The 27,280-nt window shown below is 35.9% G+C and overlaps 1 protein-coding gene across 1 annotated transcript in view; it reads left to right on the top strand.

The window, feature by feature from the left end:
- Nucleotides 1-4,551: 4,551 nt before the first annotated feature.
- LOC118972310 (uncharacterized) overlaps nucleotides 4,552-27,280 on the top strand; it is a 187,105-nt gene continuing 164,376 nt past the window's right edge. Inside the window, exon 1 of the mRNA XM_073219461.1 lies at nucleotides 4,552-4,625. Coding sequence (XP_073075562.1) covers nucleotides 4,552-4,625 — 74 coding nt within the window. The remainder of the gene's footprint in view (nucleotides 4,626-27,280) is intronic.

Genomic DNA, 27,280 nt, shown 5'->3' with positions numbered 1-27,280 from the left:
TTTCAGTAGGTTGTGAGTGGATAAAATTTGTGGTTCATTCACATAAGGAAATACTACTCTGCAATATAAAGGAATAGGGAACTGATAAATACAACATGGATGAATCTCAAAACTTTTATGCTGAGTGTAAAAAGTCAGTTTCCAAAAGTAACATACTGAATAAATTCATTTATATGACATTCTAGAAAAAGGAAAAATCATAGAAATTGGAACACATCAGTGGTTACCAGGGCAAGGAGTTGGGGGAAGATTTGAGGCTCTGTATCCTGATTGCAGTGGTGCCTATAGGAGTCTATATGTTAAAATAAATACAGTTATACACCAAAAAAATTAATTTTAAGCATGTTAAATTAAAATATTGGTTTGGAAAAATACTCAAATAGTGATATAATAACCTATCTTTTTCAAGTTTTACCTCTTCTCTTCCTTTTTTGCTACAAATGAGTCACTGACATTTTCAAATTAGTAACAACTACTCATTCTATGGAGAGCTTGATGGGGAGGAGGGCATATTGATAAGTTTCTCATAATTAATCAAAGGTCCTTGTTCTTTAAACATAAGCATTTGATATAATGTACCTTTTGTATTGCAGTCAGACTTCAGGATACACTCAGAACCTCATCTGAAGAAAAGCAGAAGGCAGATGCTGTGACATTGCCAGTTCTTGAAAATGCAACTGGATGGAAATCCTGGGGTCCCCCATGCTAGAGTTAACAGGTGACATTTGAAAATGTGGGGCTTTTGCTTCCTAAGTTGTTCTATGATAACACCAGGGTAATAGACATTAGAAATGGCCTTGCAAATCAGGGCTTCCTGTCACCAAAAGGTACAGAGTAGTAATCTCAATCATGCTATGAAGCTCACACCACCTCTGTGGTAACCACAATATTATCAATAAGCTAAGTCCATCCTCTCCTTCAAAAGTCAGCTTCCCTCCCACATTCACATAGAAGTGAAGGCTCAGGTGTCCTTTGCCTTGGTTTTCTATATATGTCCAAAGCTACATTGCATGAACTGTGTACCGCTATGCCATTCACGTTATCTCCCCTTTCTTCTCAATTTAAAGTCCCACCTGATGACTTTCAAAATGGACAGTCTTGTATTGAAAACCAGCCATCAGAGTAGACCAGAAATCCATTTATAGAACTCTAGTTCCCCTCGCTTGGATCTCAGATATGGAGTTGGGTAGAAAGGCATGATTAAGCAAAACAAATGTCCACAGCTTATTCCATGGGGACCAGCATGAAACTTGGAGGGGAGACTTACCTTGTTAGTTCCCAGCAGCTGTCTTTAGATTTTACTACTAATGAGAGAAGAGGTGAAGAGCAGAGGTATTCTGGATTGATTTTCCCAGAAGAACTGGTGCTTACTGCATAATGAACCCTTAATATTTTTCACCTTTTATATTTCAACATGTCTAGCTTTAAGGAGTTGAAAAGATTTAAAGGAGTTTTTTAACACTCTTCAGAGGAAAGGTGAGATATTGGCCAGTGGATACACCACCTCAAGTTACTCATAATGATTTCTGAAAAAGAGATTATGAGGTCAAACAGAAAGGAAGAGTTGAGCAGTTTTAACCAAAGCGATCCAGAGTCCCAGGTGGAATATTAAGTTAATGACTGTGCTTCTCTGAGTGGAGATGCTGCCTGTGTTAGAGAAGTAGGTACACCTGTATGTTAAGCCTCTGAATTAAGTGTCTCTCTTTGACTCTAGTCCTCAAAGTGCTGTCCCAGGGGCAATATATCATAACATGATCATCTCTAGGTCATCCATAACCTCATCCTTTATATACTGTATATTTTATAATGTGCCAGTGCCCATAGTTTCTGCTGTAAAATAACCTATTATGATGACACTTAATTTTAAATGAACATAATAGTGCCTCCTTTCTAAAGCAAAACCAATTTCCTGACTAAATTACAGGGAACTTGTTTAAGCTGGTGAGTGACGGTTGAGGTAGAGTGTCCCATGGGTCATTTTGCTGTGACAAAAAGCACATTTAAGGAAAAGAGCAGCCACCTCTACATTCTCAAAAGGTTTCTCTGAAATTCTTGAAAATACTCACTGGCTGACATCAGAGTAAGTGAGATTTCTTACACAGTACCTTTTTTGTATGTCCCTGTTTTCAAATGAAGAGAATTAGGCCTATTTGAAAAAAAATATCCAGGTAGTTGATTTTGAACCCGTTGCTCACAGACACAGTATCACAATACTGGCCTCTGCAGACATCAAAGCCATGCCTTTCTGAAACCGTCTGCTAGCTCCTCTGTTACACTGATCTTTGTTTTCACAACCCAACCAAATTTTTGAATTATTGTAATTCCATAATGGGCTTTGATAGCTAATTATGGAAAATCCCTAATTTATACTTTTAAACTGTTTTACCAGTTCTCACTGGTTATTGTTACTGATATAGAATCCTCATCTCAATACCTCCTTTCTTGCCAACAAAATTATCAATTTACTTAGAACAGTATTAATCTTTAATTAATAAAGTGACACCATCTGCCTTCCATATGGACAAGAACCATAACTTGCCTTTCTATCTCCTACACTTAGCACAAAGCTAAAAGCAGACTCGACAGTAGAATCTGATATGTTCAGGAGGAAAAAAAAAGAAAAAGATTCTGATAAATTTTGTGGTACTGTGTGCCATCTGTTTTTGGGTTTGGAAATTTTCTCTTACTCTTCTACCTGTCACACCTTACCAAAAACTTTCCTTCAATGCTGAGCTCTGTTTGTGGCTCTTGATGTAGTCTCGTTCCTCTAGTGTCTCAGCCCAAGAGCAGGTGACTGCTAAGCTAGTCCCATTATCGGTGGAATTCATTGTGTTTCCCAATTCTTGTCTTCTGGAAGGAAAGAATTCAATGGAGAGACCAGATAGCAAGAAAAAGCACTGAGGAATTTATTGGGTTAATGTGAAAAGTACACTCTCAAGACAGGAGAGCAGGCTGTCTGGAAACCAGAAGCAGCATTGCTATTAGGGTTAGATTGGCTTTTATTTTTTCTTAAGACGGCGGAAAGTCCGGCCCTGCATTGTACATCCTTTGATTGACAGGTTGAATGACAGCTCTATGTTATATAACCTTTCTCTCAGTGTGTCAGCAGGCCCCTTACCCATAACTATCTAAGTGAAACCCACAGAGGGGCCAAAACCACAGAGCTAATTAGATTTAGATGTTATTTTTTTTTTTAGTGGATTGCAGTTACTTGTGCACAAGTCTTTAGACCTTGCGCAAGCCCTGTAATTGGAGAAGCCCCTGTGGTCCTGGGCGTCTTTACAGTCTAGGTGTCCTTGACTGTCTGGGCCTCCTGATAAGCTAGTCATCCTTGACTGCAAACCTGGGAACTAAAGAGGGCTTAGGAGTCAGCCACAGAGGAGTCCGCCTTGGTGATGGGACTTTCTCCTGGTTTTATCTAACTGACTGGCCACTCTAACAATTCCAGAACCATTTACTGGTTCATGCAACTTCACTTTCTCCACTTCCACCACCCAAGAAATCAGTCAAACATTTTTATTTTTTAATAAATCTAAGTCCATACCAACTAATGGAAGGAATACTTCTCTTAAAATAATTTTAAAAATGAAATAAAAGTAAGTCAACTCAAAGAGAACAACTGCCCAATAAAAAAATTAATAGAAAACATCTTTGGGTTATTCACTAAAAAATAGTCATCATTTACTGAGAACTTACTATGGTCAGACCCTACTGTGTGCTAACCCCATTACTTAGGTTATTTAATTTACTTGTCACAACACCATGAAGTAGATATCATTTTGATTCCTAAGTTCCACAAGAGGACATTGAAGCTTGAAGAAGTTAAATGGATCCTCAAAAAAGATGTAGAGCTGGCATCGTAACCGGGGTGGTTTTGACTCAAGAAACAGAGGCCTTAAACATGATGCTATAATATTGCCTCGAATTTACATGCACAAATCAACATTTTACACCAAGACTGGGGATACCTTTCAACTAGAGCCACAGCCACAGCTGCATTTCCATATGCTCCATCCAGACAATTTCCCCCTGGCTCCTACCAACTGAGGTAACAGCTGAGAGGAGCAAACTCCCCAGACTCCCGGTGGAGTTAGCCCTCAACATTCTAGTGGTGATGTTTAAGGGTATTTCAACCAAATGAAGTGGGCCAAAGATGAGAAAAATGAGACCGTGAAATGAAGAAAAGCAGATGCATTTCTAACGCAACTATCTTCATACAGAGCACCTGGGACATGGAAGTACTGAGGAAAAGTTTCCCAGGTGTCACAAACCCAAACTAGCCGGCAAGCAGAACAGCCTCTGCGTGGGTGAGTGCAGCAGTGGTAGTCTCCCGGATTCGCAGTGTGTCTTCATCCACCTCAGTGCAGCCACCGGAGTTCCCCCTACCTACCCATTTAATACTTAAATACCTAAAGTGTTTTTTAAGGTCTTGTATCCGGTATGTCGTCTAGAAAATCCATTAAGCCGGTCATCCTGCAGCCCAGAGCGCTCTTCTGCAAGTGAAACTGCACCGCAAGGTCGCTGTTAGAGTGGCCTTCCTCGGCTGCCGGCATGATTCCTTTGAAAGGTCACCAGCATTTCAGCCATGAAGGCCTTTCTTCTTTTCCAGAAAAAAAAGGAAAACGGTAAATGAGCTATTTTCAATTTTTTTTTCAGAAAAAAATCATAAAAGCCCAGATACATATTTTTCCTTTTTTCTACACAACTTAATAATAACTGCATTCAACTGCAAAACCTTGGAAAGAAGGTAATCTTACTATGTTATGACCTAAGCTGAAATCCATTTTAATTTCTATTCCTGTATCTAGCTATTGATTCCCTTCATCAGCTCTCCCACCTCCAAGTGTGGGATTTTCTAGTGTTTGATGACATAAAGCAGAATATGGGCAATGTTTTAGGCCAATTTTTTAATGATAAACCAATCTACCACCACTGCTGAGTAGTAAACAAGCTCCCTGCAAGGTACCAGCAGGGGAGCCACAGTGAGAAATAGCTGATCTCCTGAAGCATGTGTCATACAGCCAACCTTGAGAGTGGGGTAAAGGCTGTGATGGATTCAAATATGGTAGAATATAATAGGATTGCAAATTGTATCAAAGCAGTACATTAACAGATTATCAGATTATCGATTTTGCCCTCACAAATACCCTACCTTCCCACAACCAAACTACCTTGTAAGTTTTCATCTTTTAAAATCCCTCCCACCTGTTTTTGTGAGCTGACTCAATAAATAGTACATTAGAAGATGAGAAAGGGTGCCTTTAATAGGGAAAAAGTAAGAACCAAAGGAATTTTCAGTGAAATTTGGCCTTTATTATAAAACAAATCTTATTTTTAAAGTAGTTCATGCATGAATTGTGATTTGATAAACATTATTTCTTCCAATTTCCTTTAAATAGACAATTTTTAAATTTATTTCCTCTGAATCATTTAAGGACAATTGTTCAATTGTTTCTGCATTGAAGAAAAAGCAGCTTTTTTCAAGAGGAGTCAGAGAACTGGGAAGCTCCAGAATTGTTGTGAGAAAAAAAACTTTGAAGGGCAAAGCTCTTACCAATGCTTCTGCAATTCAAAATAAATAACATATGTGTGTATATACACAATTAAATTATATATTCTGTTGTATATGATAAAATATACAAGTATATAATAAAATAAATTTTATACATATGTATATATATATATATGTCAATATTTAAGCATCTTGTCCATAATGGTTAAGATGAAATTGTTCTATAAAAAACTCAGGGATAAAGTTACTAGAATCATAAATGGTTTTATTTCCTTAGAGGACGAATGGGTCAGTGCAGTGTGGGTGACATGGCTATTTGTGATGAAGGATAGGGTGAAGGAGGGGAAGAAGAGGGTTTAAAGAGTCACAGTGGTCAGGCAGCCCTAAGAATCCAACTTAGCACCTGAATACTCCTGGAATTTCCAGCTGGATTCTTAAAGTTCAGTGTCCCTGTGATGACAAGCATGATAAAGATAATGAAATCAAGGCACAGAAAGATTAATTGATTTATATAAGATCTAAGATTCCCACAACTCTTTCACATCATTTAACTGGTCCATTTGTTCCCCTGTGCCTCCTACTCTGATGTTCTTGTTTCAGAAAAAAATGAAATGTTGTCTGAAGATTTCACACTTAGATAACCTCAACCCTCTTGTACTCCTAGGTATTATTCAGCATTTAAGAGGTAAACCTTCCCACCCTTTTAATTATCACATAAAAGGAGTTCAGCATTGTGCTAGACAAAAGAGAAGAAAGCAGTTGGTAGTGCCACTCTCTAAATGGAGGAAGAAAAACATAATATGCCAACAAGAAATAGCCGAACAATTATCCCAAGGCAGAGAGACAAGTGTCTGAAATGATTGATAAGGAATTGTGTGGGGAAAAGGAATATTGTCATCCAAGAAACAGAGCCAAAGTCAAGCAGGGCATGCTTCTCCCAAGAATGAAATATAGCATTTTTACCCCAAACTACACCCTCTGCAAATGCTCATAAACATCAGTAAAATAAAGAAGATTGAAGTACTGTATGTACAATAGGAGAACAGGGAAAGTGAATTTAGTAGGCATTCAATAAGCATTAGAAGAATGAATGGATGGATGGATGGATGAATGAATAAATGTTGTTTATGAAAGGTGAAAATGGAAAGAATATCTAAATAATAATATTAATAGATAAATTTTATCTAAAGCCAAGTATTCAACTGTTCTCTTACCAAAAAAATAGTTTGGAAATGGCCTGAACTTGTTCCTTCTCTTACTTGAGCTTGAAGAGCCCTGCCCTCCTGCTACCTCAACAGGCCACAGTATATAAGAATTGAAAAAAGCAATCCCAGAATTTTCTTTGGGACAATAAAGAGTCTGCTTTGGATATTTCTTATTCAATTAGGAATGTCAGCTACCAGCCTCTTCTCCCCTAGGTGGCCCAAGGTGGAGGCAGAAGAGGTAGTTGGCTCTGTGCCATGCTCTTTCTTGCTGCCATCCCACCCACACTGTCTGGAGTGGATCCAAGCTTTGTGAAAAATGATCCTTAGACAATTTGGAAGAGTGTAGGTTTAACACATACAAAGATACAATAATGGCCTTAGCTACAAAACCTTGGAAGGAGCCAAGCCAATGACGGAGCCAGGCAGGCTGAAGAGAGAGTAGCTTTATGGTAATCCCCAGGGTGCACTCTGTTTTTGTGATTAGATGCCTCTCTTTGTCCCTCCTTCCATGTCTTCATGTGGATACTGAAATGTTACAATCCTACACAATTTTCTCTGACACCTGACACCCAAACAGGCAGCACAGTTGCTCCAGAGCTGGTGCATTTTCTGCATTGATAGTATTTATCTGTTTTGTAATAGTTGCTGTGTATCTTCAAGACCTCTGATAGACCGTGAGCTCCTGGAGGGCAGAGCCTGTGCCTTATTAGGCTTCATGTCCACATTACAGGGCTCTCAGTAAAAGGTTAATTGCATGATTGGATAAATTAGGCTTTTTGTTACACAAATTGCCCATGCTTACAATGCCAAAGTATTATTATATGCACATAAACTTACAAAAAATGTTTTATCTGATTCTTGTTAATTGATTAAAGAGCAGAGCCTCAACAGCAGGTTAGTTTTCTCACATTTTTTCTTATTCAAAAAGAGAGTTGATTTGAAAGTATGGAAAGTTTCAATAACTGTGATATACAGGCAGTCAAAGCCGCTGCTTACCTCTCCAAGCAGCCTAGCCCAAGCACTGTATTCCTAGTTATGATTGTCATTTTCAAATGGAAAACCTGGATTAATGTTTTGCAGGCAAGACAATTAAACTTTCAAATGGGAAAAATAACCAGAAAATCTTTGATTAATAAAATATAGTGTGCAAATAACAATGGGACATTAAATATACTACTTAGTGAATGTACCATAGTGAAATTCAGGAGAAAAAATCATTTTGTACTATTAGCTGGGTTGTGACTTGGGTTTACACAGAGGGAGAATAAAAAGAAATTAGAATGAGCCTGAAGTTTTGCTTTTCTAAGATTATTTTTTGTAGCAAAGCCTATAGGGGCAATTAAACAGGAAAATAGAGAACACTAGCTATTTATATTTTTATAAACTCACAAGAAATATTAACAAAGAACTACATTAAAGTAATAAGATAAAAGAGCAAATTTTTTTAACAAACACATAATATTTTGTGTACATTTTTATCTCATACTCTTCTGGAGAGAGATTTTCTGTTTCTGAGATTCATGACTTAATTTCAGTCACATATAGCTTAAAAGCATCACTTAATATTTATTTTCAATATCTAAATACTGTGAGAAATACAGAAATAATAAAGTAGGGATAAATAATACAGAAGACTAAATTATAAACTGCTTAAGGACTAAAGCATTGTATTTCATAGATTTACGTAGATTCAGATGAGTAAAATAATACAGACAGTACAACCTGGTTTTTGTTTCTGAGTTGTTTTCAATCAGAGCTTCATGTTAAAGGTCAAGTACACCTCATCCTTGAATTCTTCAGCAAATATTTGCACACGGACAAATTATAGGACCAGCAACCTTATCGTGTTCCTTTTTTTCTCTATTATGCACAATTCTCATATAACAAAGAGGAGAGCAAATTCAAGCAGCTGTCTAGGGCATGTAGGTTTATGACTATTATGTCATACAAAGGACCTTTTATAGTTAAGAAATAACTTATTGAGGAGCTATTTAAATTCTCGTATGAACTGAAATCACTTATGTTCATTAATTTGATTTTCAGAATAATATGGATTTCCAAAAATTAGTCTTTTTTGATTTCAGCTTCCCCACCCACTTCTATTTCACCATTGTCAAACAAGAAATGAAGAAAGGGTAAAGATAATAACAAGGCTGATCTTTTTGTTCTCATAAAATATAGTCTTAGACCAGGTTTTTTAGTTGTTTTTTGACAGAAAAATCACTATTTTAAATTATGAAAAAATTATACAATGAAAAGAAACAATTGTTGGCATTATTCTGTCTTTACTAAATAAGATAATTTAGCAATCATCGATGGATTTATCCATTTCCCACAACATAGTCAACATACCTGGAGGAATAGCAGAACAGAAACTATCATGAAATTGTATTAAATTGTACAACATTTCTCTGAGTTTATACTTTAAAGATATTGCTTAAAATATGGTCTACTCTACCATGTGCATATAAGATCTGCTGTCCTATTTGCTTTGAATTGTGTAAGCTACTATGTTAACTATAGCTTTTAGCATCCTTGCACTGTAACCAAATTATGTTGAAAGCAGCTGAAAATTTCATGGATATGCTTATTTTGTTGACCTTTACTATATTTCAAGAAAGTGGGATAATTCATCTTTACTTGTAAACTAAATTCAGTCTGAAGTTTTCAAGGAGAAAAGATGAAATTAAAAACACAAATTGCCAAATTACCAAATTGGAATCTAATTTGCTTCATTCACATGAATATTTTCTTTTGAGAGGAAAAAAATCAAAAGAAGAGGAAGACAAGGAAAAGGGAATGGAAAAATGTAAAAGGGACTGAGGAGAAGGCAAAAGTAGGATAAAATGAGGAGAAAAAAAAAGACATTACACTTTTCTCACCATTCCCAAAGCCAGTCAGTTGTTTGCTTCTAGCCAGAAAATCAGTCTTTAAAAACTTGAAAATCTATTTTAATATCCAATATTTATCAAGACTGGGTTGTAGAACTTTTAAAAGATGGTAAAACTTGTAAAGACAAGAGAAAATTAAGCTCCAGTGTTTTCTTGATTCAATACATTAGAAGTAAAGACTAAGTGCTGCTCAGTCAGGTTGATTTTCCACCCTATTAACTTGCATCAACAGGAATGTCCTGAGAGTTCCATTATTTGTTTCCATTGATTTGTGTTTCCCGGGTATGATGTTAATACACCCAGTAAGCTTAGCACGTGCAAACTGTAACAGAAGCCACAGCTCACAGCCTTCTGGTCTGTTACTGAGAGTTCAAGCAGGCAAGCAATACAAACAAAAGGGATCCAAGAGCCCAACAGATGAATGATTTGAATGATGAAGGAACACAAATGGGTGACAGATCTGATGATTAGAGGATGGATGTGGGCACAATTTCCAGATGTGTTAGAAAGAGAGGTGTGAGAGAGCTGAGAATTATATTACACAGTAGGAGGTCAGAGCAATTATATTCAATGAAGAAACACAATCCTTGTAGAAAGAAAATAATGATGAACCAAAATTTACAGTGAACTCTGCAGGACAGGTTAATTAGTTCATTGGCATTTTATTTGCTCATTTCTAGGGTAGGCATTGACTATTCAGTGGAATGAAGATGGCAGGAAGAGTAAAATCGAAAACATAGAAAAGGAAGTGATGTAGGGAGGGAGGAAAGAAGAAAAGAAAGGAAGAAACTGAAGAAACTCAGTTTTCTTAATTCACAGGTAAAGGGAGATGAGAAATTCTTATTAGGATCTGTCAGGCAAAAACGTAATTGCAAGTATCTGATGACAGATAATATGAATTACTGATATCATAGAATATGTTTGTGTTTTTGTATCAGTGAAGAGTTGTGTATTCATGTCACAACTTTATTATTTAAATATCTACATATTTACAGGCATGTGTGTTGAATGAGCTTGCACAAAAAACATATTGCAAGTCACTGAATATATACGCCCTCTTTTTGTAGATAGAAAATTCTTTGTTTATTTTGTAAGAACTTTGTGCAGAAGCAATGCTTAATAAAGTATTAATTTCAGTGAATATTTTAAATCTCATATTAAAAAGTTTGACTAGAGAAACTAGAGTACAAGAAGCACACTGCCTCTAGTAGTCTATGGACTCTAATTTCTGAAATATGTTGGATACAACAATTCTTGAGCACAGAATTGTTATATTATGACAGAATAGGAATTATTTTTAACTAAAATATTACTTGAACTCCTACTAGAATTGAAACTGGTTCATATGTCTAAAACATATAGTTCCAACTATAAACTCAAATCAATTTTTAGCTAAATATACAAAAAAACTACAAATGTATTCATTTATTAAGTGATTATGTGCCAGATGCTAATACTCTAAGCCCTTGGAACACAGCAAAGAATCCCTTCCTTTATGGAACTTACATGTAGTTTCAGACAATAAGCAATCATCATCATAAGTGAGAAAGCTATCTAGTATGTTGCAGGTAAGTACTATAGAAAAATGATAAGAACGGAGTAACCTATAATGGGGAAAGAGATTTAGTTTGTATTTTAAATAGAATAACAGTAAGAAATAGCCAAATACGGATATATTTTGAAGGCCAAGCAAACTGGTTTTTCCAATGAGATGGTCATCTATCTAATGGGAGAGAGAGCCCTAAGTCAAAGAAGGCTCCAAGGCTTCTGGCTGAGCAACTGACAGGATAGGGTTGTTGTCAAGTGAGATGAGTAAGATAAATAATCACTATGTAGGCAGCCAGTCCAAAGAGCTTTTCCCAGTTATGATCCTTAACACTGCTAAGGACCCCAGTTTTTCTTGAAATCTCCTCCTCCTACAGTTTTGGTGGCACCAGTTTCTTGGGCCTCTTGCTTCTCTCTCCGGCTGCGCCATCTGTCTCACTCACCTATGCCTCTTCTTCTACTGGCTCTTACATGTCCATGTACCTACTAAACTCTTTATTCTGCTTTGTTTCCTTAATCTCCACTCTTTCCAAGAAAATCACAACTGCCTCCATCCTTCTAGTATCATCCTTGATATTTATCTCAGTTGTTTACTCTATAAAGCCTTCTCTGACAAGGTCATCCTCAAATTGTTTGTACTCCTATCCAGAATATCTAATTCTAGTTCTAGCAATTTAGCAACTTAAACAAATACACCATCTCTTTCCCCACTTTCTCAGGCTTTGACCACAAAAATATAGAAATTATAAAGCAGACAAAAACATTAAAAATATTGTCAGACTTGAAATACATAACAGAAGTCTCTATGAATAAAGGGGGAAAGTCAGTGTAATACATGTGATAGTGTGCAAGTCACTAAATCACAGTAGTTACATTTTCTGTTAACTAAATGATAACTGAAGAAGTTGCTAGCTTTCCAGTAACTTTCTAAGAACAATTAAAAGTTGGCACAAAGGTAATAACAATTTACATTTAGAGATAAATATTATCTTTGTTGTATTTCCAGGTGTTAAAAAAGCCAGTAAAACCTTATGCTTTTGCTCTTTTTTGACTTTGATATTCCCTATATACAAATATCTGTCCTTCAAGACACAAGAATGGCTTTCCATATACCATTCCATATGTAAACCAGTATCTTTATCTCTAGGTATAGTTCATCACTTTCTTATCTGGAATGCAAAATGCACCTTAAATTTTCCTGGACTACTGTGGGTAAAATTGCAATATTTCCAGAATCTCTCACCTGGCCTTAGTGCACCTCCATATCAATAGGTATTTCCAAGGGGTGGAAAGAAGTAGTCCATCTTCATATCAATAGGTAATTACAAGGGGGAGCAAGGGCTTATCTGGACTGGAGAGGTTGGATGGGGTCCTTTTTGCAGACACTTAGCAAGAGACATGGTAAGCAGAAGTAGATGACTATTCATAAGCAATAAACATTTTATTTCTCCCTTTGACTACTTTTGGCTTCAAAGGTTATTTGTCCCAGGCTAGGAACATATTTTCCTCCCAGAGTTACAACTACAGAATGCTTCATTAGATTATAATCATCCACTAACTCATTCTCTTCTCCTGGAAACCATGAGCATCTCAGAGAGCACAGAACACTTGTGCTCCAGTGCTTCCAAAACATCTGACAGATTCTATTGGCAAACATTTTAGTGTTAAACAAAGTAAACTACTTTGATTTCTTTTTCCTCTTCATATACAGCACATTGTAATGCTTAAATACATAGTACAGTAAGCAGTTGACAAAACCAAAACAAAGATTTATTTGTCTTCTATTAGCTATAAAAATACAGGCAAATGCTAAAAGGAGTTCATATGTACAGATTGGGCAAGTTCAGTAACTAGACACATCTCAACAAACCTAGTGATTTAATATAAATTAAAATATGTATCATAAAATGTGTAAACTGTTAAAAGAGTAACACTATGCACTCATTTTATATGAATCAACTAAGTTAATCTATAAATTGATAAAATTCATTCTATTGGTGAAGCATCCTTTCATATAAAGAATATTACTAAATCTCACAAAGTCTAAATGTGTGTGTGTGTGTATGTGTATAACAAGGATGACTATAAAAGAATTTAATTTTACTTTATACATTTTGTTAAACTGGAATTATTGACATTATTTTTAATCTCTATTCTAGAAAATGCCTGAAAAATAAAGTTCACTCAATATGTCCCCAGTAATAAATGTTCAACAAGTTAATTGGCTGAATGAATATGTCTATTTAAAATTTGGTACTGGCACAAGAACAGAGCCACAGACCAGTGGAAAAAAATAGAGACTCCAGACATTAACCCAAACATATATGGTTAGTTAATATATAATAAAGGAGCCATGGACATACAATGGGGAAATGACAGTCTCTTCAACAGATGGTGCTGGCAAAACTGGACAGCTACATGTAAGAGAATGAAACTGGATCACTGTCTAACCCCATACACAAAACTAAATTTGAAATGGATCAAAGACCTGAATGTAAGTCATGAAACTATAAAACTCTTAGAAAAAAACATAGGCAAAAATCTCTCAGACATAAACATGAGCAAGTTCTTCATGAACATATCTCCCCCGGCAAGGTAAATGAAAGCAAAAATGAACAAGTGGGACTATATCAACCTGAAAATCTTCTGTACAGCAAAGGACACCATCAATAGAACAAAGAAGTACCCTACAATATGGGAGAATATATTCATAAATGACAGATCCAATAAAGGGTTGACATCCAAAATACATAAAGAGCTCACGCACCTCAATAAAAAAAAGGAAATAATCCAATTAAAAAATAGGCAGAGGAGCTAAACAGACAGTTCTCCAAAGAAGAAATTCAGGTGGCCAACAGACAAATGAAAAGATGCTCCACATCGCTAGTCATCAGAGAAATGCAAATTAAAACCACAATGAGATATCACCTCAAACCAGTAAGGATCACCACCATTCAAAAGACAAACAACAACAAATGTTGGTGAGAATGTGGAGAAAGGGGAGCCCTCCTACACTGCTGGTGGGAATGTAAATTAGTTCAACCATTGTGGAAAGCAATATGGAGGTTCCTCAAAAAGCTCAAAATAGAAATACCATTTGACCTAGGAATTCTACTTCTAGGAATTTACCCTAAGAATGCAGCAGCCCAGTTTGAAAAAGACATATGCAACCCTATGTTTATTGCAGCACTATTTACAACAGCCAAGAAATGGAAGCAACCTAAGTGTCCATGAGTAGATGAATGGATAAAGAAGATGTGGTACATACACACAATGGAATATTACTCAGCCATAAGAAGAAAACAAATCCTACCATTTGCAACAACATGGATGGAGCTAGAGGGTATTATGTTCAGTGAAATAAGCCAAGTGGAGAAAGACAAGTACCAAATGATTTCACTCATATGTGGAGTATAAGAACAAAGAAAAATTGAAGGAACAAAACAGCAGCAGAATCACAGAACCCAAGAATGTACTAACAGTTACCAAAGGGAAAGGGACTGGGGAGGATGGGTGGGAAGGGAGGGATAAGGGCAGGGAAAAAGAAAAGAGGCATTACGATTAGCATGTATGATATAGGGGGGCACGGGGAGGGCTGTGCAACACAGAGAAGACAAGGAGTGATTTACAGCATCTTACTATGCTGATGGACAGTGACTGTAATGGGGTTTGTGGGGTGGGGGACTTAGTGAAGGGGACAGCCTAGTAAACATAATGTTCTTCATGTAATTGTAGATTAATGACACCAAAATAAATTAATAATTAATTAATAAAAATTAGTTTATAAAATATTGATTTCAGTTTATATTTATCAGTGAGTAGTGGATTTTCCTAGATGCAGCTCTAATGTGTACTTTCAGCAGGTGGTTTCATCTGACTGTATCCTCATGTAAAGATTTATCAGTATAAAAAGGAAACCATATTGCTTAGAATATAATTACATAAGGGATGTAAGTATAAACAAAAGCTAAAAAATGATTAGCAGGCAGTAGTTACCCCTGGGGGAAGGGAGGAGGCTACCATAAGGAAGGGGTATATGGAGCCTTTTAGGAATGCAGCAATATCCTATTTACTGACCTAGGCGGTAATTAGATAGATGTTTCTTTCATAACTTTTTCTTAAACTGTATATATATTCTATGCATGTATGTATGTTTTATTTCATAATTTTTTTTAAAAAAAGGAAAAAATAAATATGCCTGCAGTATAAGGATTAGTTGTTCCCTAGGGCTGCTGTAACAGAGTGCTGCAAACGGGTGGCTTAAGCCCATAGAAACTCATTCTCTCACAGTTCTGGAGGCTGGAGGTCTGAAATAAAGCTGTCAGTGGGTCATACTTCTCCCTGAAGGCTTTAGGAAGAATCTGTCTCATGCCTTTCCTTAGCTTCTTTTGTGCACAATGCATGGCATTCCTTGGTTCGTGGAGGCATCACTCCAGTCTCTGTCTCTGTTGTCACATGGCATCATCCGTGTGTGTCTCTTTGTGTTGTTCTCCTCTTCTCATAAGGACACCAGTCACATTGCATTAGAGCCCAACCTAATTAATATGATCTCATCTTAATTTGATTACTTCTGCAAAGACTATTTCCAAATAAGATCACATTCACAGGTACCTCTAAGGGCTAGAATTTCAATGGATTTTATGGTGAGAACACAATTTTATTTACAATTCAAAAGCCTTGCTAATGATAATAAGAAAGTTAAATAATAAGAAATAAAAGTTAGAACTATTATTTTAGTTGCATGCAGTCTATTTTTATATGTTGATGTATTTATTCTTTCAGCAACTTGGTCAATATTAATGTTACCATTATATAGCATGACAATATGTGTGAGAGAGAAAGAGATAGAAAAAGTGGGCCCTCAGAAATTAACAGCTATCATGAGTCAGGCCTGAGTTAAATTTGGTCACATCCATTTATCCCATTAGTTACATGTACAGTAAATGAGATTCATATTGTAAAACTGAGATGATGAAGACTGTGCTAGAAGTCTGGCCTCCCAATTCTTTTAGCACCTGCTTATTTTACTTCTCTGGATTCTTTATCATGTTCGTCTTGCTTTTTGTTGCTTTTGCAATCATTGGTTCTCAAACTCGCAATTATAAGTTAAGTAAAAGTTTTTGTTTATTTTGCAGCAGTATTCTTAAATATTTATGAAGGATCATAAGTCTGACTTGCTTTGAGGAAATATAGATGAATTAAAAATTGATGTGGCTGCTTTGCAGAAAAATTAAAGGTTGGAAGCACATGTTAAAAATTAAATCATCCATGGCTAAGACAGCAGATGTTATTTATTTAAAAATCTTGCAAAAAAGGGTACAATTAGGTTCTTTCTTCCATCCAAGTCAACTAAAAACCTAATGATTCATTTCAGCTTCTCAGATTCTGAGCCTGAGGCTAGTCAAAGACTAAACAATAAAGGAGAAAGAAATTTCAACTCCTTATCCCAGAAATTTTTCAGAATGCTGTGTATTGACACAGAGATGTAAATAAGTAGATAGGGAGATCCTGTATGTTCTGTAGTTATAGTGGCCCAGAAGCAGGACCCTTTTATAGTTTCAGTATTTGTTTATTATTATAGAAATCATACTGCTTATTAGCTATTTTGGCACAAAATAACTTTAAAGAGTAATTGTGTCTCTTAAACATGGGCATCTGTATATCTATTTAAAGTAAATAAAATAACAAAAGATAAAGATGCAGAAAATGCTGGGTTAAAAATGTTTGCTACCATGGGTTATAGGTAATTCCAGTAGCTGGTAAAGGAGCAGCTTACAGTTTTACACAAGATTTATGGAACTTGGAATCTTCGCTGGAAGTATTATTTAGAGAGCAACCTTTCTACAAAAGTTCAGCAATTTTATTTCTGCCTAGAGAATGAGAAAAAGTCTTACCTGAACACTGTCAGACTATTCTAGAGGCAGAGAAGTGGAAAGCATAACCTCCACAAGTCCTTACCAAAGCCTCATTTTTTTATCTCACACTGGAAAAAATGAATACATCACAGAGCAAGTTCAATGAGCACCAAACTATACTACTGTTATACCTCTAAGCTATTACTTGCCATCTGGTTTTTTTGAAGGGACCATTTTTAAAGAGCATTTATTCACCTAATGAGATTTAGAGACCCTTTTATTTCTTGGCAATAAAATTCCCCATAACTTGATGAATCATCTTTTATAATTCTGGTTTATACTGGAAAGTCCCCTGCTACTGGAAAGTCCCCTAACACACTTGCCTTTCTAAGGAATGGTTGGTGTTATCAACTTGCAATACACAGGGAAGTACTTTATACAGTAATTGAAAATATGAATTAGGAAAAACTTCCTGGGGTCCCCTCAAATGTGAAAGTTTGAATATTTCTTATGCAGACAGAGTTTGAAGGTCATATGTATCCAGTGTATCTAGGTGTCCTGAAATCTGAAATAGTTTTTCCCAATTTATTAAAATATATCAAAAATTTCCCCAAACTTATTGACTCATTTTCTGCTGATTTAGCTCAAATTCTTATATATCCAAATTGGCCTATCAAATTAGTCACAAAAAAGAAATCTATGAGTAGAAATCCTTGTTATGTAACTTCCACTGTGCTTCAGGGAAACATACTGGGGTAGAAGCAGTGATTTCTCTGTGGTCTCATGTATGAAGGTGTCAACAAAAGACCCTTGTTCAGGCCTATCCCATGGCCACTTAGAGGTCACTGAGCTGCATAATCCCACAGAGAACTGATGTACCTGCACATCTCATTGCTTCTTACATGGCCAAGTGATTTTTGTCATTCAAGTAGAATAGATTAATTATTCTATTCTTCCCTAAATGCCTAGTGCCTGTCTCTTCAAATTTAATGTATAGCCAGGATCCTACTTAATGCTCCCAAAATGTGTGTACACATATTTTTTGCCCATAGTCCACTATGAAATGAAAAAATATTGTACTCCTGAATAGCTGGACTCCTCCAGGTAGTTAAAATTTTAACAGCATATTCTAAGAATTGTTATATAGTATGTCCTTTTGGTATAATCTCTTCAACAAGGTTCTATGAAATCAATAAATTTTGTTCTAGGTTTAGCCAATGTATTCAAGGAAACACAAGAGAAATGTTTTCAAAGGTTAGAAAAGAGTGGACTGGGATTATTCATCTGGCTTTTAGATAAATTAATAAACTGCATCTGCATCATGATTGAAAGATGTAGTCAGTACAATGAAAAACAGCTTCTCAGTATGCCCATACTTAAATATACATACTCTTTTAATAGGAATAATTTAGATTAGAACTTGAAATAATCTTCCTCATTTCAAAGCTATAGTAGATGCTGTGATGAGCAGCCATATCCCCCTTCAAGATTTCAGGACCTATTGCCCTAGGTGCTAAAAGAGCTATCCTTAGCTCTCAGTCTCTTCCTGAACTGCCTTTTGAAAATGCTCCAGAATAAAGAGAGTTTTCTTCCCCAGCTGCAAGCCTTCTTCCTGGGAGAGCAGTATCCAATGACTGGTGTAAAGTATGAAGTATGATTTATAGCAGAAACTATATATCTATAACTACAAAATGTAAACAATTAGTGTAGAATATGATGTATATACTATATATAATGCATTTATACTATATTTACATATGTATATACTATACTAATATATAATAAAGTCTATATAATATATAATAATGTATAAAATAAAACTATTAGTATACAGCATATATAATTAGTATAGTAAATAGAATAAAAATAGTGTAGTGTAATGTATAGTTGACAGTATGAGCTATTAGTATCGTATCTAGTATACAGAATAGGTAAAGATCTGGCACCCTCACTGAAGCATGGGTGACTCTGTTCTGGAGACAGTGTCACAGCTCCAACTCCTCTCTGCCCAGTCGTGCGACCACCTCAGCTCCTGCCCTTCCTTCCCCTCCCTTCTCTTCACTCTCACTCCCAGCCCATTTTCTCTTTCCTCTCTTACCCCTTCTCCCTCTCCCTTTCTCTTTTTTTGCTTCCCTTCTCTTCTGTTCTGTGGTTGTTGATCCAGAGAACAATCCCTAATCAAGTCCTGCATGTCAACCCAGTCTCAGAGACGGCTTCCCAAGAAACACAAACTACAGCCAATGTTTAAGAAAGATGAGAATTTAACACACACAAGGTTGTGAGATTCCTTATTAAAAGAATAAAATAAGAGATTACCCTTCTGGAATCATGTAGGTGTGAAGCAACCTAGATTTTTTTAGATAGAATGATGATAATTTAATTGTAGGTTATGTGGAAATTGCTCTAAAAAAATCAGTATACATAGAACAATAATTTAATAGCAAGGAGTAAGTAGAAACTAAAACAAAAAGTGGTTTCACCAATGATCCATCTCTATGTATCTCCAACATTCTTTTATTTTTCCATTAATAGTTATTTTTCTTGTTAATTTTTCTCACCTTGAATTGATACATACATTCATTCTCACCAAAATAAATCAAATATGCAATCTATCTGCTTTGAAAATATCTGTATTATATTCCCTCTTGAGAAATAAAGTTCAATGATTTTAATGAAGGTCTAGAAGCTCATCTATGTGCACCAGTGTCAAAAGAATATACAGTACTGAGAAGCATCAGCAGCCCAAAAATGTGGGTGCTCACACCAGCAAGGGGTCTTGGGTATCACAGTTGGCAAATAGCATCAAGCACTGAGTTGTTCTGTATTACCAACAGTCTCTTATCTCTGTTTAAAATAGCAGTGTATCACTCGGAAGCCTTTGGGTTTTATTTTTTTTTTAAGTTTTCAAATATGTTTAATTTTCATATTTTTCCTAATTCACAAGCAGCTGGTTTGCATAAAAAAATCCTGCCATCATTTCAGAATGGCCACCCATGTCTGAAATGAGGGCGTGTATCTAGGCTGAAAAAGGGTATTCTCCCTTACATCTTAGTGTCCCTGTCTCATTACACAGTTAACGTTCTGTTTCATCATCTAATGTAACATAATGTGATGAGTAAGATTTGAGGAAAGAAATCATTTTTCATATTGGATAGCTACTTTATATTATAAAAGCTGATCTCTATCTCCACTTCCTGAACACACCACATAGCACCAGAGCTTAAGCTAACATCTGCTTGCAAACATTGGTTAATGAGTTGATGGCTGACTTTTAAAAAATCTTAGTAACTGGCATTTTATATTCCACCAAAGAATTAGGACATCTGATGTTTTATTACTTCCAGTATGCTTGAAAAGACTATTTTTCTTGTGTACCATCTTTTCCTGTCTTGTTTATATATTTTACCACCTACATGGAATCACACAAAAATATTGAGTTCCTTTTCATTTTCTTAATTAAGACAAACTACATAATTCCACAAATACCAATGGAGAAAAATATTGTTAAGTTCTGTTCCTTCTAAGATAAAAGCATAGAAAAGATGGACCAAGAATGTCTTTGCTTCCCATATGTTCCAATCTCAAAGAGAATGTACTTCTTTGCCCCAGTTATTGGTGATGCACACATTTCTGGGTGCTAATACATTATTCTTACTCCACTAACACATATCTCAATCTTTCGATAAAGTGGTTTTACGTTTTTACAACATTGAGATTTAAGCATTCATGTCTTCTGAAACTTTTAAAATTATATCAACTTTTAATACAACATTAAAGAACTCTCATAGCAGATGATCAAATTTTAAAGTATTGACATTGAATTCAGTTCTTTGGCCATCTTCTACCATCCTTAGTAGTGCTGTTCATATTGTCACTATTTTTGGCTCTGTGTTCATATTTTTATTCATACCTCATTGACTGTGACTTAAAACACTGCAAGTTTCCAATGGGAGAAATTTCTTGAAGTTTAAATCTGAGTGTCCTTTTCTTATTTAAAGATAGTAACTTTAATGGAAATTAGCAATAGTGTTAAGGGATGGAATGAAATTTAAATTTTTAAGAAGTCTGTCTTAATCTATGTATAAAATATCAGTTGTATAACTGATGTAGGATAGTATTTTGAAATTTTAATACTTTAAAAAATGATTAATCTAGCCTATAACCTGTTTTTGTATGGCCTACAAGCTAAAAAATGCTTTCTATATTTTTAGTGGCTACATTAAAACAATAACCTTTTAATTATGTTACTATAATTATAATAACATAATTATAAAATAATAACTTAGGAATTCTTAACTACATAAAATAATATCCTTGATTTTGCCTCTTGACCTGGAAAGCCTAGAATATCTACTATGTGTCCCTTTAAGAAAATTCCTGCTGTTCCCTGATCTGGAAGAATCACGTGTCTTCATTACTAGCCTGTCATTTTCTACTGTGGTCACTGGGGTCAGAAACCACTGCCCTCAGATAATACAAACAGTGTGGATGAGCACAGGAAGGGAGTTTTAGAGACATACTTAGATTCATTTTCCCACCTGTTTTCTATTTTTATTTATTTTATTATCATTTAGTTGTTGATCCAGTGCTGTTTTGCCCTATATCTTCAATATGTTTTTTCTTCCAGACAGAAATGCAATTTCTTATAGAATATATACAACATAAATTTCACCTATTTGTGGAAAAATGGGGACTGTGATGTTACCATCTGTCCACCTCATAAACTCATGCTGTTGCAATAATTGAATAATGAATACACATAAACTAAATTTAAAATAAATCAATAATGAATATAAAATAAGTTTTAATGAAAAGAAAAATGGTGGAATTTTTCCCTGCCTAAACCTTGGATAAGAATATAGGTATATTCAAGACAAATGCTGGGCATAGAAGCCACAGGGCATAAATCTGCAAAGAAGTAAAAAGCTAACCTTTTCAAACAATAAGGCTTCTCTCTCACTTACCAACTTTACATCTCTCTGTATGGCCCAGGAAGATGACTGGTTAGCCAGAGACGGGTAAGATTCCTCAAGGGAGGAACAACCTAAGACAGGCACAGTCGCAGGGGGGCCAGCAGGTGAGAAATTGGGGATCAACAGAGGTGAGGCTTAGAACCTCACCCCCGCTGTTTTGAGAGAAATCTTCTGCATCCATGGATGTTTTATTGCCCTTGTCTAGCTCGGATTAACACATAGTCTACAGGCACACACCTGATCATCTACAATTGCTCTCTTACAACACTAAACTATGTTTTCTACCTTTATCTTGCATCTACCTACCACTTCAGCATTTTATTAAAAATAATAATAATAATAATAATAAAGGGAGAAATGTGGGATCCACATATAAATCAAGTATAAAAATCAAACGAATATTCATATTTGACCTGATTGTTTATAGTTCATGATGCACGATCAAAACCGAAAGTTTCTGTGATGACTGCCCTTGTACTGTTCACCATGTAAGAGCTTATTCACTATGTAAGAATTCGTTCACCATGTAAGAACTTGTTCGTTATGCTTCAGAAGATTGGAGACTGATGAGAATTAGGCTTGAGATGGATTAATGATTGTGCATTGAGCATTGACTCCCCTATACAGAATTTTATTGTTGTTAACAACCATTTGATCAATAAATATGAGAGATGCCCTCTCAAAAAAAAAATAAGTTATAGAAGGTTTTGGAAAAGGAATTTTATGGTGGTCAGTGTGGAATGAATTTAAGTATGTTTAAATGAGTTTTAATATTAAAAATACACTGGTACAAAGTTAGACCTTAGTTTTCTCTCTATTAAAAGGACAAGTTTTCTTGGGGGGAAAAAAAAGAATATAGGTCTAAAATTTTAATTTCAGTTAAACATAGGTATAAACTGAAAACATGTTAGTAACTGATGAATTATCAACTTAGACAATGTGTTCATTTAATAAAATTTCAGTTTTGTTTAATATTTTACACTTTACCCTTTTTTTGGAATATTTTGACATGAACATTCTACTTGGCAAAATCAATAATTTGGTGTCTTAACAATGGGCTTCAGCCCTGGCCAAGTTCACTATGGATTGAGAATGAAAAATATCAGTGGAACATTTTTGGGGTGAAAGATTTCATACCCAACTTTATTCCCAGGTTGGCAGATCAAGCACAAGAATCCTGTCCACTCAGACGGAGTCTGCATGCAGCAGGCTGGTCTCTGCCTCTGGGCCTCTCTGCCCCTGCAGCAGTCTTAGTCTCTGTCCTCGGCACTGCCATCACTCCAGTCTCATCTCTGCTCTCCTGCAGCCGTGCATCCCTGCAGCTGTGCAGCAGCCCAGAGCACTGGGCAGAGCTCTTTATATACAGTCAATAACAATGTATTGCCCACAAGTGTGTGGTGAGCAAGCTGATCAGGGCCAGGTGAGAATCCTGGTCATAGGAACTTTCACTTTCTCCATAGTAAACATGAGCTTCTAAATATTTTTCACACTTGGAGCAGAATAAAATAGTATCTAATACAATTCAAAACAACATTTGTAAATCATCCTGCTAGTATCATAACATTTCTTTTTTTGATACATCTTTCTTCTAAATTGAATTTTTCATTTAACACCAAAAGAGACTACACTGCAGCACTCAAAAAATATATAAAGGTTTTATTTTTAAAAAGTGTTAAGTCTACAAGTGACTAAAGAGCCTTTGATACCAAAAATACCTTACATAAAGGGGAAAATGTTTCAGTTTGAACAGTATGCAGTCATAAATGTGACAGACTATTAGCCCAGACACTGAAATAGTTGGTGAGGCTACAGCTCTTTGCTGAGGAGCACAATACATATCATGGAGAATATGGAGTAAGGACCTTCCCTTCTCTATTTGTACATACATACACATGCTCAGACATTCTCACATGCATAAATGTCACATATATACACATACTCAGAAATACACTGTGGGGAAAATGACAGTTCCTATGGCCAGGATCCTCACCTGACCCTAAACTACTTGATGATATAACTGGCCTGCTGCTAGACTTATGCTTCCACACCCATAGGCAATAAGCTATGCATTTATATAGTGACAGAGTCACTATATAAAAAGCTCTGCCCAGTGTTCTGGGCAGAGGCAGAGACAAAGGAGAATTATCGATATGCGGACTGTTGGATGCAGACCTAATTCTAGAACTTGACCTACTGCTGGGAGAAAAAAGCTGGGTATTAACATTTTTAACCCAAAAATGTTTCATTGTTGTTTCTCAGTCTTACTGAATCCGCAGTGAACTTGCCCACAGCTGAAAACCACTGGCAAGACACACACAGAGCACACCCCACCCCCACCAAAACATTCCATATGCGCAGATACATATGTAAACAGACTCAGAGCCACACACACCCAGTCACATGGATGCACACACACTCATACAAGAATTTTTAGGCACCCAAAGATAACTATAAAAATGAGAACTGAACTTGAAATATGTTCCTTGTATTCATTACTGGTGGTCTTTAACTTAATGAAATTTCCTCTTTATTACAAAAAGTCTTGTTACCTTATTGAAAACTAGCATTATACAAAATATGACAAACTCAACTCAAGAATGTGTCAACATTATGATAATAATAAAATAAATAAATAAAATGATATATCTAGGAGATCATGGCTCCCATTCTGTTTCTGGAAAAAGCTAAGTGACTCACCTCTGGTAACTCACCCTTGTTCCTTATTTGTGAAATATTTATTCAAGCTGAACTGCTGTCCCCAAGCTCTCATACTCTAAGAACATGTACTTAAATTTGTATATGGACACGAGTGATAAACTCCTATTTCCTAGCCCCGAATGAGCTGCCAAGGCATTTGATTAACACATTGACTGCACACTTGAATATTCAGCACTAGAGAAATTATACAGTTTACATACAAAATTTGCTTATTTGTGCTTAAACTCAGCAGGGAAATTGTTTGTTGCTTGACATATGTACCACTGACCTTGACCGCATGAGTGTAGAGTGACTTTTAATCTTAAAGAGTTATCAATAGTAAACCATCTATATCACCATAAAATAAATTATTTCCTAAAGGCATGACTGCCTTGGGTGCTGCATATACCTTGTGCATGGTAAGGAGACTTCAAGTAATGATAGTGAAGGCAATAAACTGTACATTAAAAATAAAACTTCCTTATTTGAGCCTCTTTAGGAGTTATACTTGCTACTAGATTCCACTCATTTGACAAGGCTTTAATATTAGAACTCTTTCAAAATTTTTCATATTTGGTAAAATTAATGTTGTGAATTAAATGGCATTGTATGGTCATCTCATCACTCATGTAGAAAAGAGCAGAGAACTGCACACACTTAGTGTGAGCTATCAGCTATGTTGTTCCTAATACGAGCAGGAGATTTGATACTTCATTTATCTGAACATTCCCAATGACAGGCCACAGTGGTTAAAATTATTATTTTCATCTAGCAAACATAGTACGAATGCTCAGAGATAAGGTAATTTGCCCAAGGCCAGATCTGAGCTTGAAACACAGCTCTGAATGACTCTTGATCACTGCACAACTCTGGCCTGGATGCATGCAGTGTCTGTGTGATCAGATATTTTCCTAGAGTTTCTAGGAAAGTGACCAGTTCCTGGGATCCTAGGGTAATCATAGAAAATTTAGAGGCTCTTCTCATCTTCTAAAGAATAGTTTCTGATCCCCATTGCATATTAGATTCATGTGGAAGTTTTAAGGAAAAGTACTGGGCCTCATGGAAAACCAATTATCAGCAGATAGGGCCTAGGCCTTTGTCTTTTTTTAAAAGCTACCCAGGAGATTTTGATGCATGACCAGGGTTGAGAGTCACTGTTTTGACCAGCGGATCTCAAAGTATAACACCCACATCAGCAGCCACAGCAGCACCTGGTTTCTTACAAATTCTCTGGCCTCACCTCAGACCTGCTGAAGGAAAACTCTCAGGTTGAGGCCCAACAATTTGAGCTTTACAAGTCTTCCAAGATGAATCTGAAACACATTAAAAACTGAATGCCACTGCTCAAGCCCAAAGATTCTAAAGTTGTGACTTTCAGACTTTAACATGCATAAATGCTAAAATGCAGATTATGATTCAAAATGTCTTGGAGCCTGAGATTTTTGCATTTCTAACAAGCTTCTCCATGTGATGCCATTGCTGTCTGCTGAGGACATTTTGAGCAGAGCCAGTTTCCAGTGTATTTTTTTAATTTGCATCACCAATAACAGTTTTCTGTTCAAGAGAATATTCTGGAGTTAAAAAGAGGACTCTTAGAAAGATCTCTCCAGGAGAATAGATAAGAGAACACAAACTTTCTACTATAGCATATAAAATGCAGCAGATGAAAGACAGCAGCAAATGAAACGGTTCCAAATTAAGTTCTAGAGAAACTTACACAAGTCCCACAACTTCTTTGTGTCTACTTTTCTTCCTTTTTAAAAATGAAGAATTTAGGACAGGTTATTTTGAGTTCAAAATTCTTTGCATACGTAATTAGCTTTGATAACTCTACTGGCCATTCACCATATTTCCATAGTCTGCTTGGAACATGCCGTTGGGTGCAAGGACTGTGACTTGCAAAACTTTAAGCCCCTAAAAGCATTAGAGTGGTGCTTAGCACATAGTAGATTCTTCCAACTTGCTGATGAAAGTATTAGGAGCAAATTATAAACTATTTACTCAGAAGACTTTTCATTTGTAAAATGATAGCTGCTATATTTCCATGTTTTTCTTTGTAGAGGTATTTCTTTGTACTAATGAGAAAGATACATCCACTTGAAAATCTCGTATTAAATTACAACCAGAAAAGGCAAATGTGTTCAATCACTAATAGAGCAACCACTTTGTGCTTATGCAATCCACACATAGTGGATACAAACGCCAAAGGATTTAAAAGTACTGAAAAATAATTTTCTCCTAGAATAACAGTATTTTGATTTCAATTTGCAATTAGCAAATATTAAAAATTGTCATTTTGTTCCTTTCCTTGTTGTGGTTGAAAACAAAGTAGTCAAAATTTTTGAAAGAGCAACAGCAAATGACTATAGAAAATGAAGTGTATTATTTTATGGAGTTCAGTATTTTAGTGACACCTGCTGCAAACTCCCATCTTTATTCCTAAAACTGTGGAGGCAAGATAAATGCCTTTCTTATGGGCTGGAAACCAAAGACAAAGGGTATCCTTGAGGCCTGGAGAGAGGTCAGCAGACTTGGGAAATAGTGAAATCTGAGAGTCAAAGTTTATCAGGAAAATACAGTTATCAAAATTAAGCCAGGGAAG

This window comes from Manis javanica, chromosome 13, assembly GCF_040802235.1.
Source record: "Manis javanica isolate MJ-LG chromosome 13, MJ_LKY, whole genome shotgun sequence".
NCBI lineage: Eukaryota > Metazoa > Chordata > Mammalia > Pholidota > Manidae > Manis > Manis javanica.
Note: the sequence above shows the minus strand (reverse complement) of the source record. Positions and strands in the feature narration are given on the sequence as shown.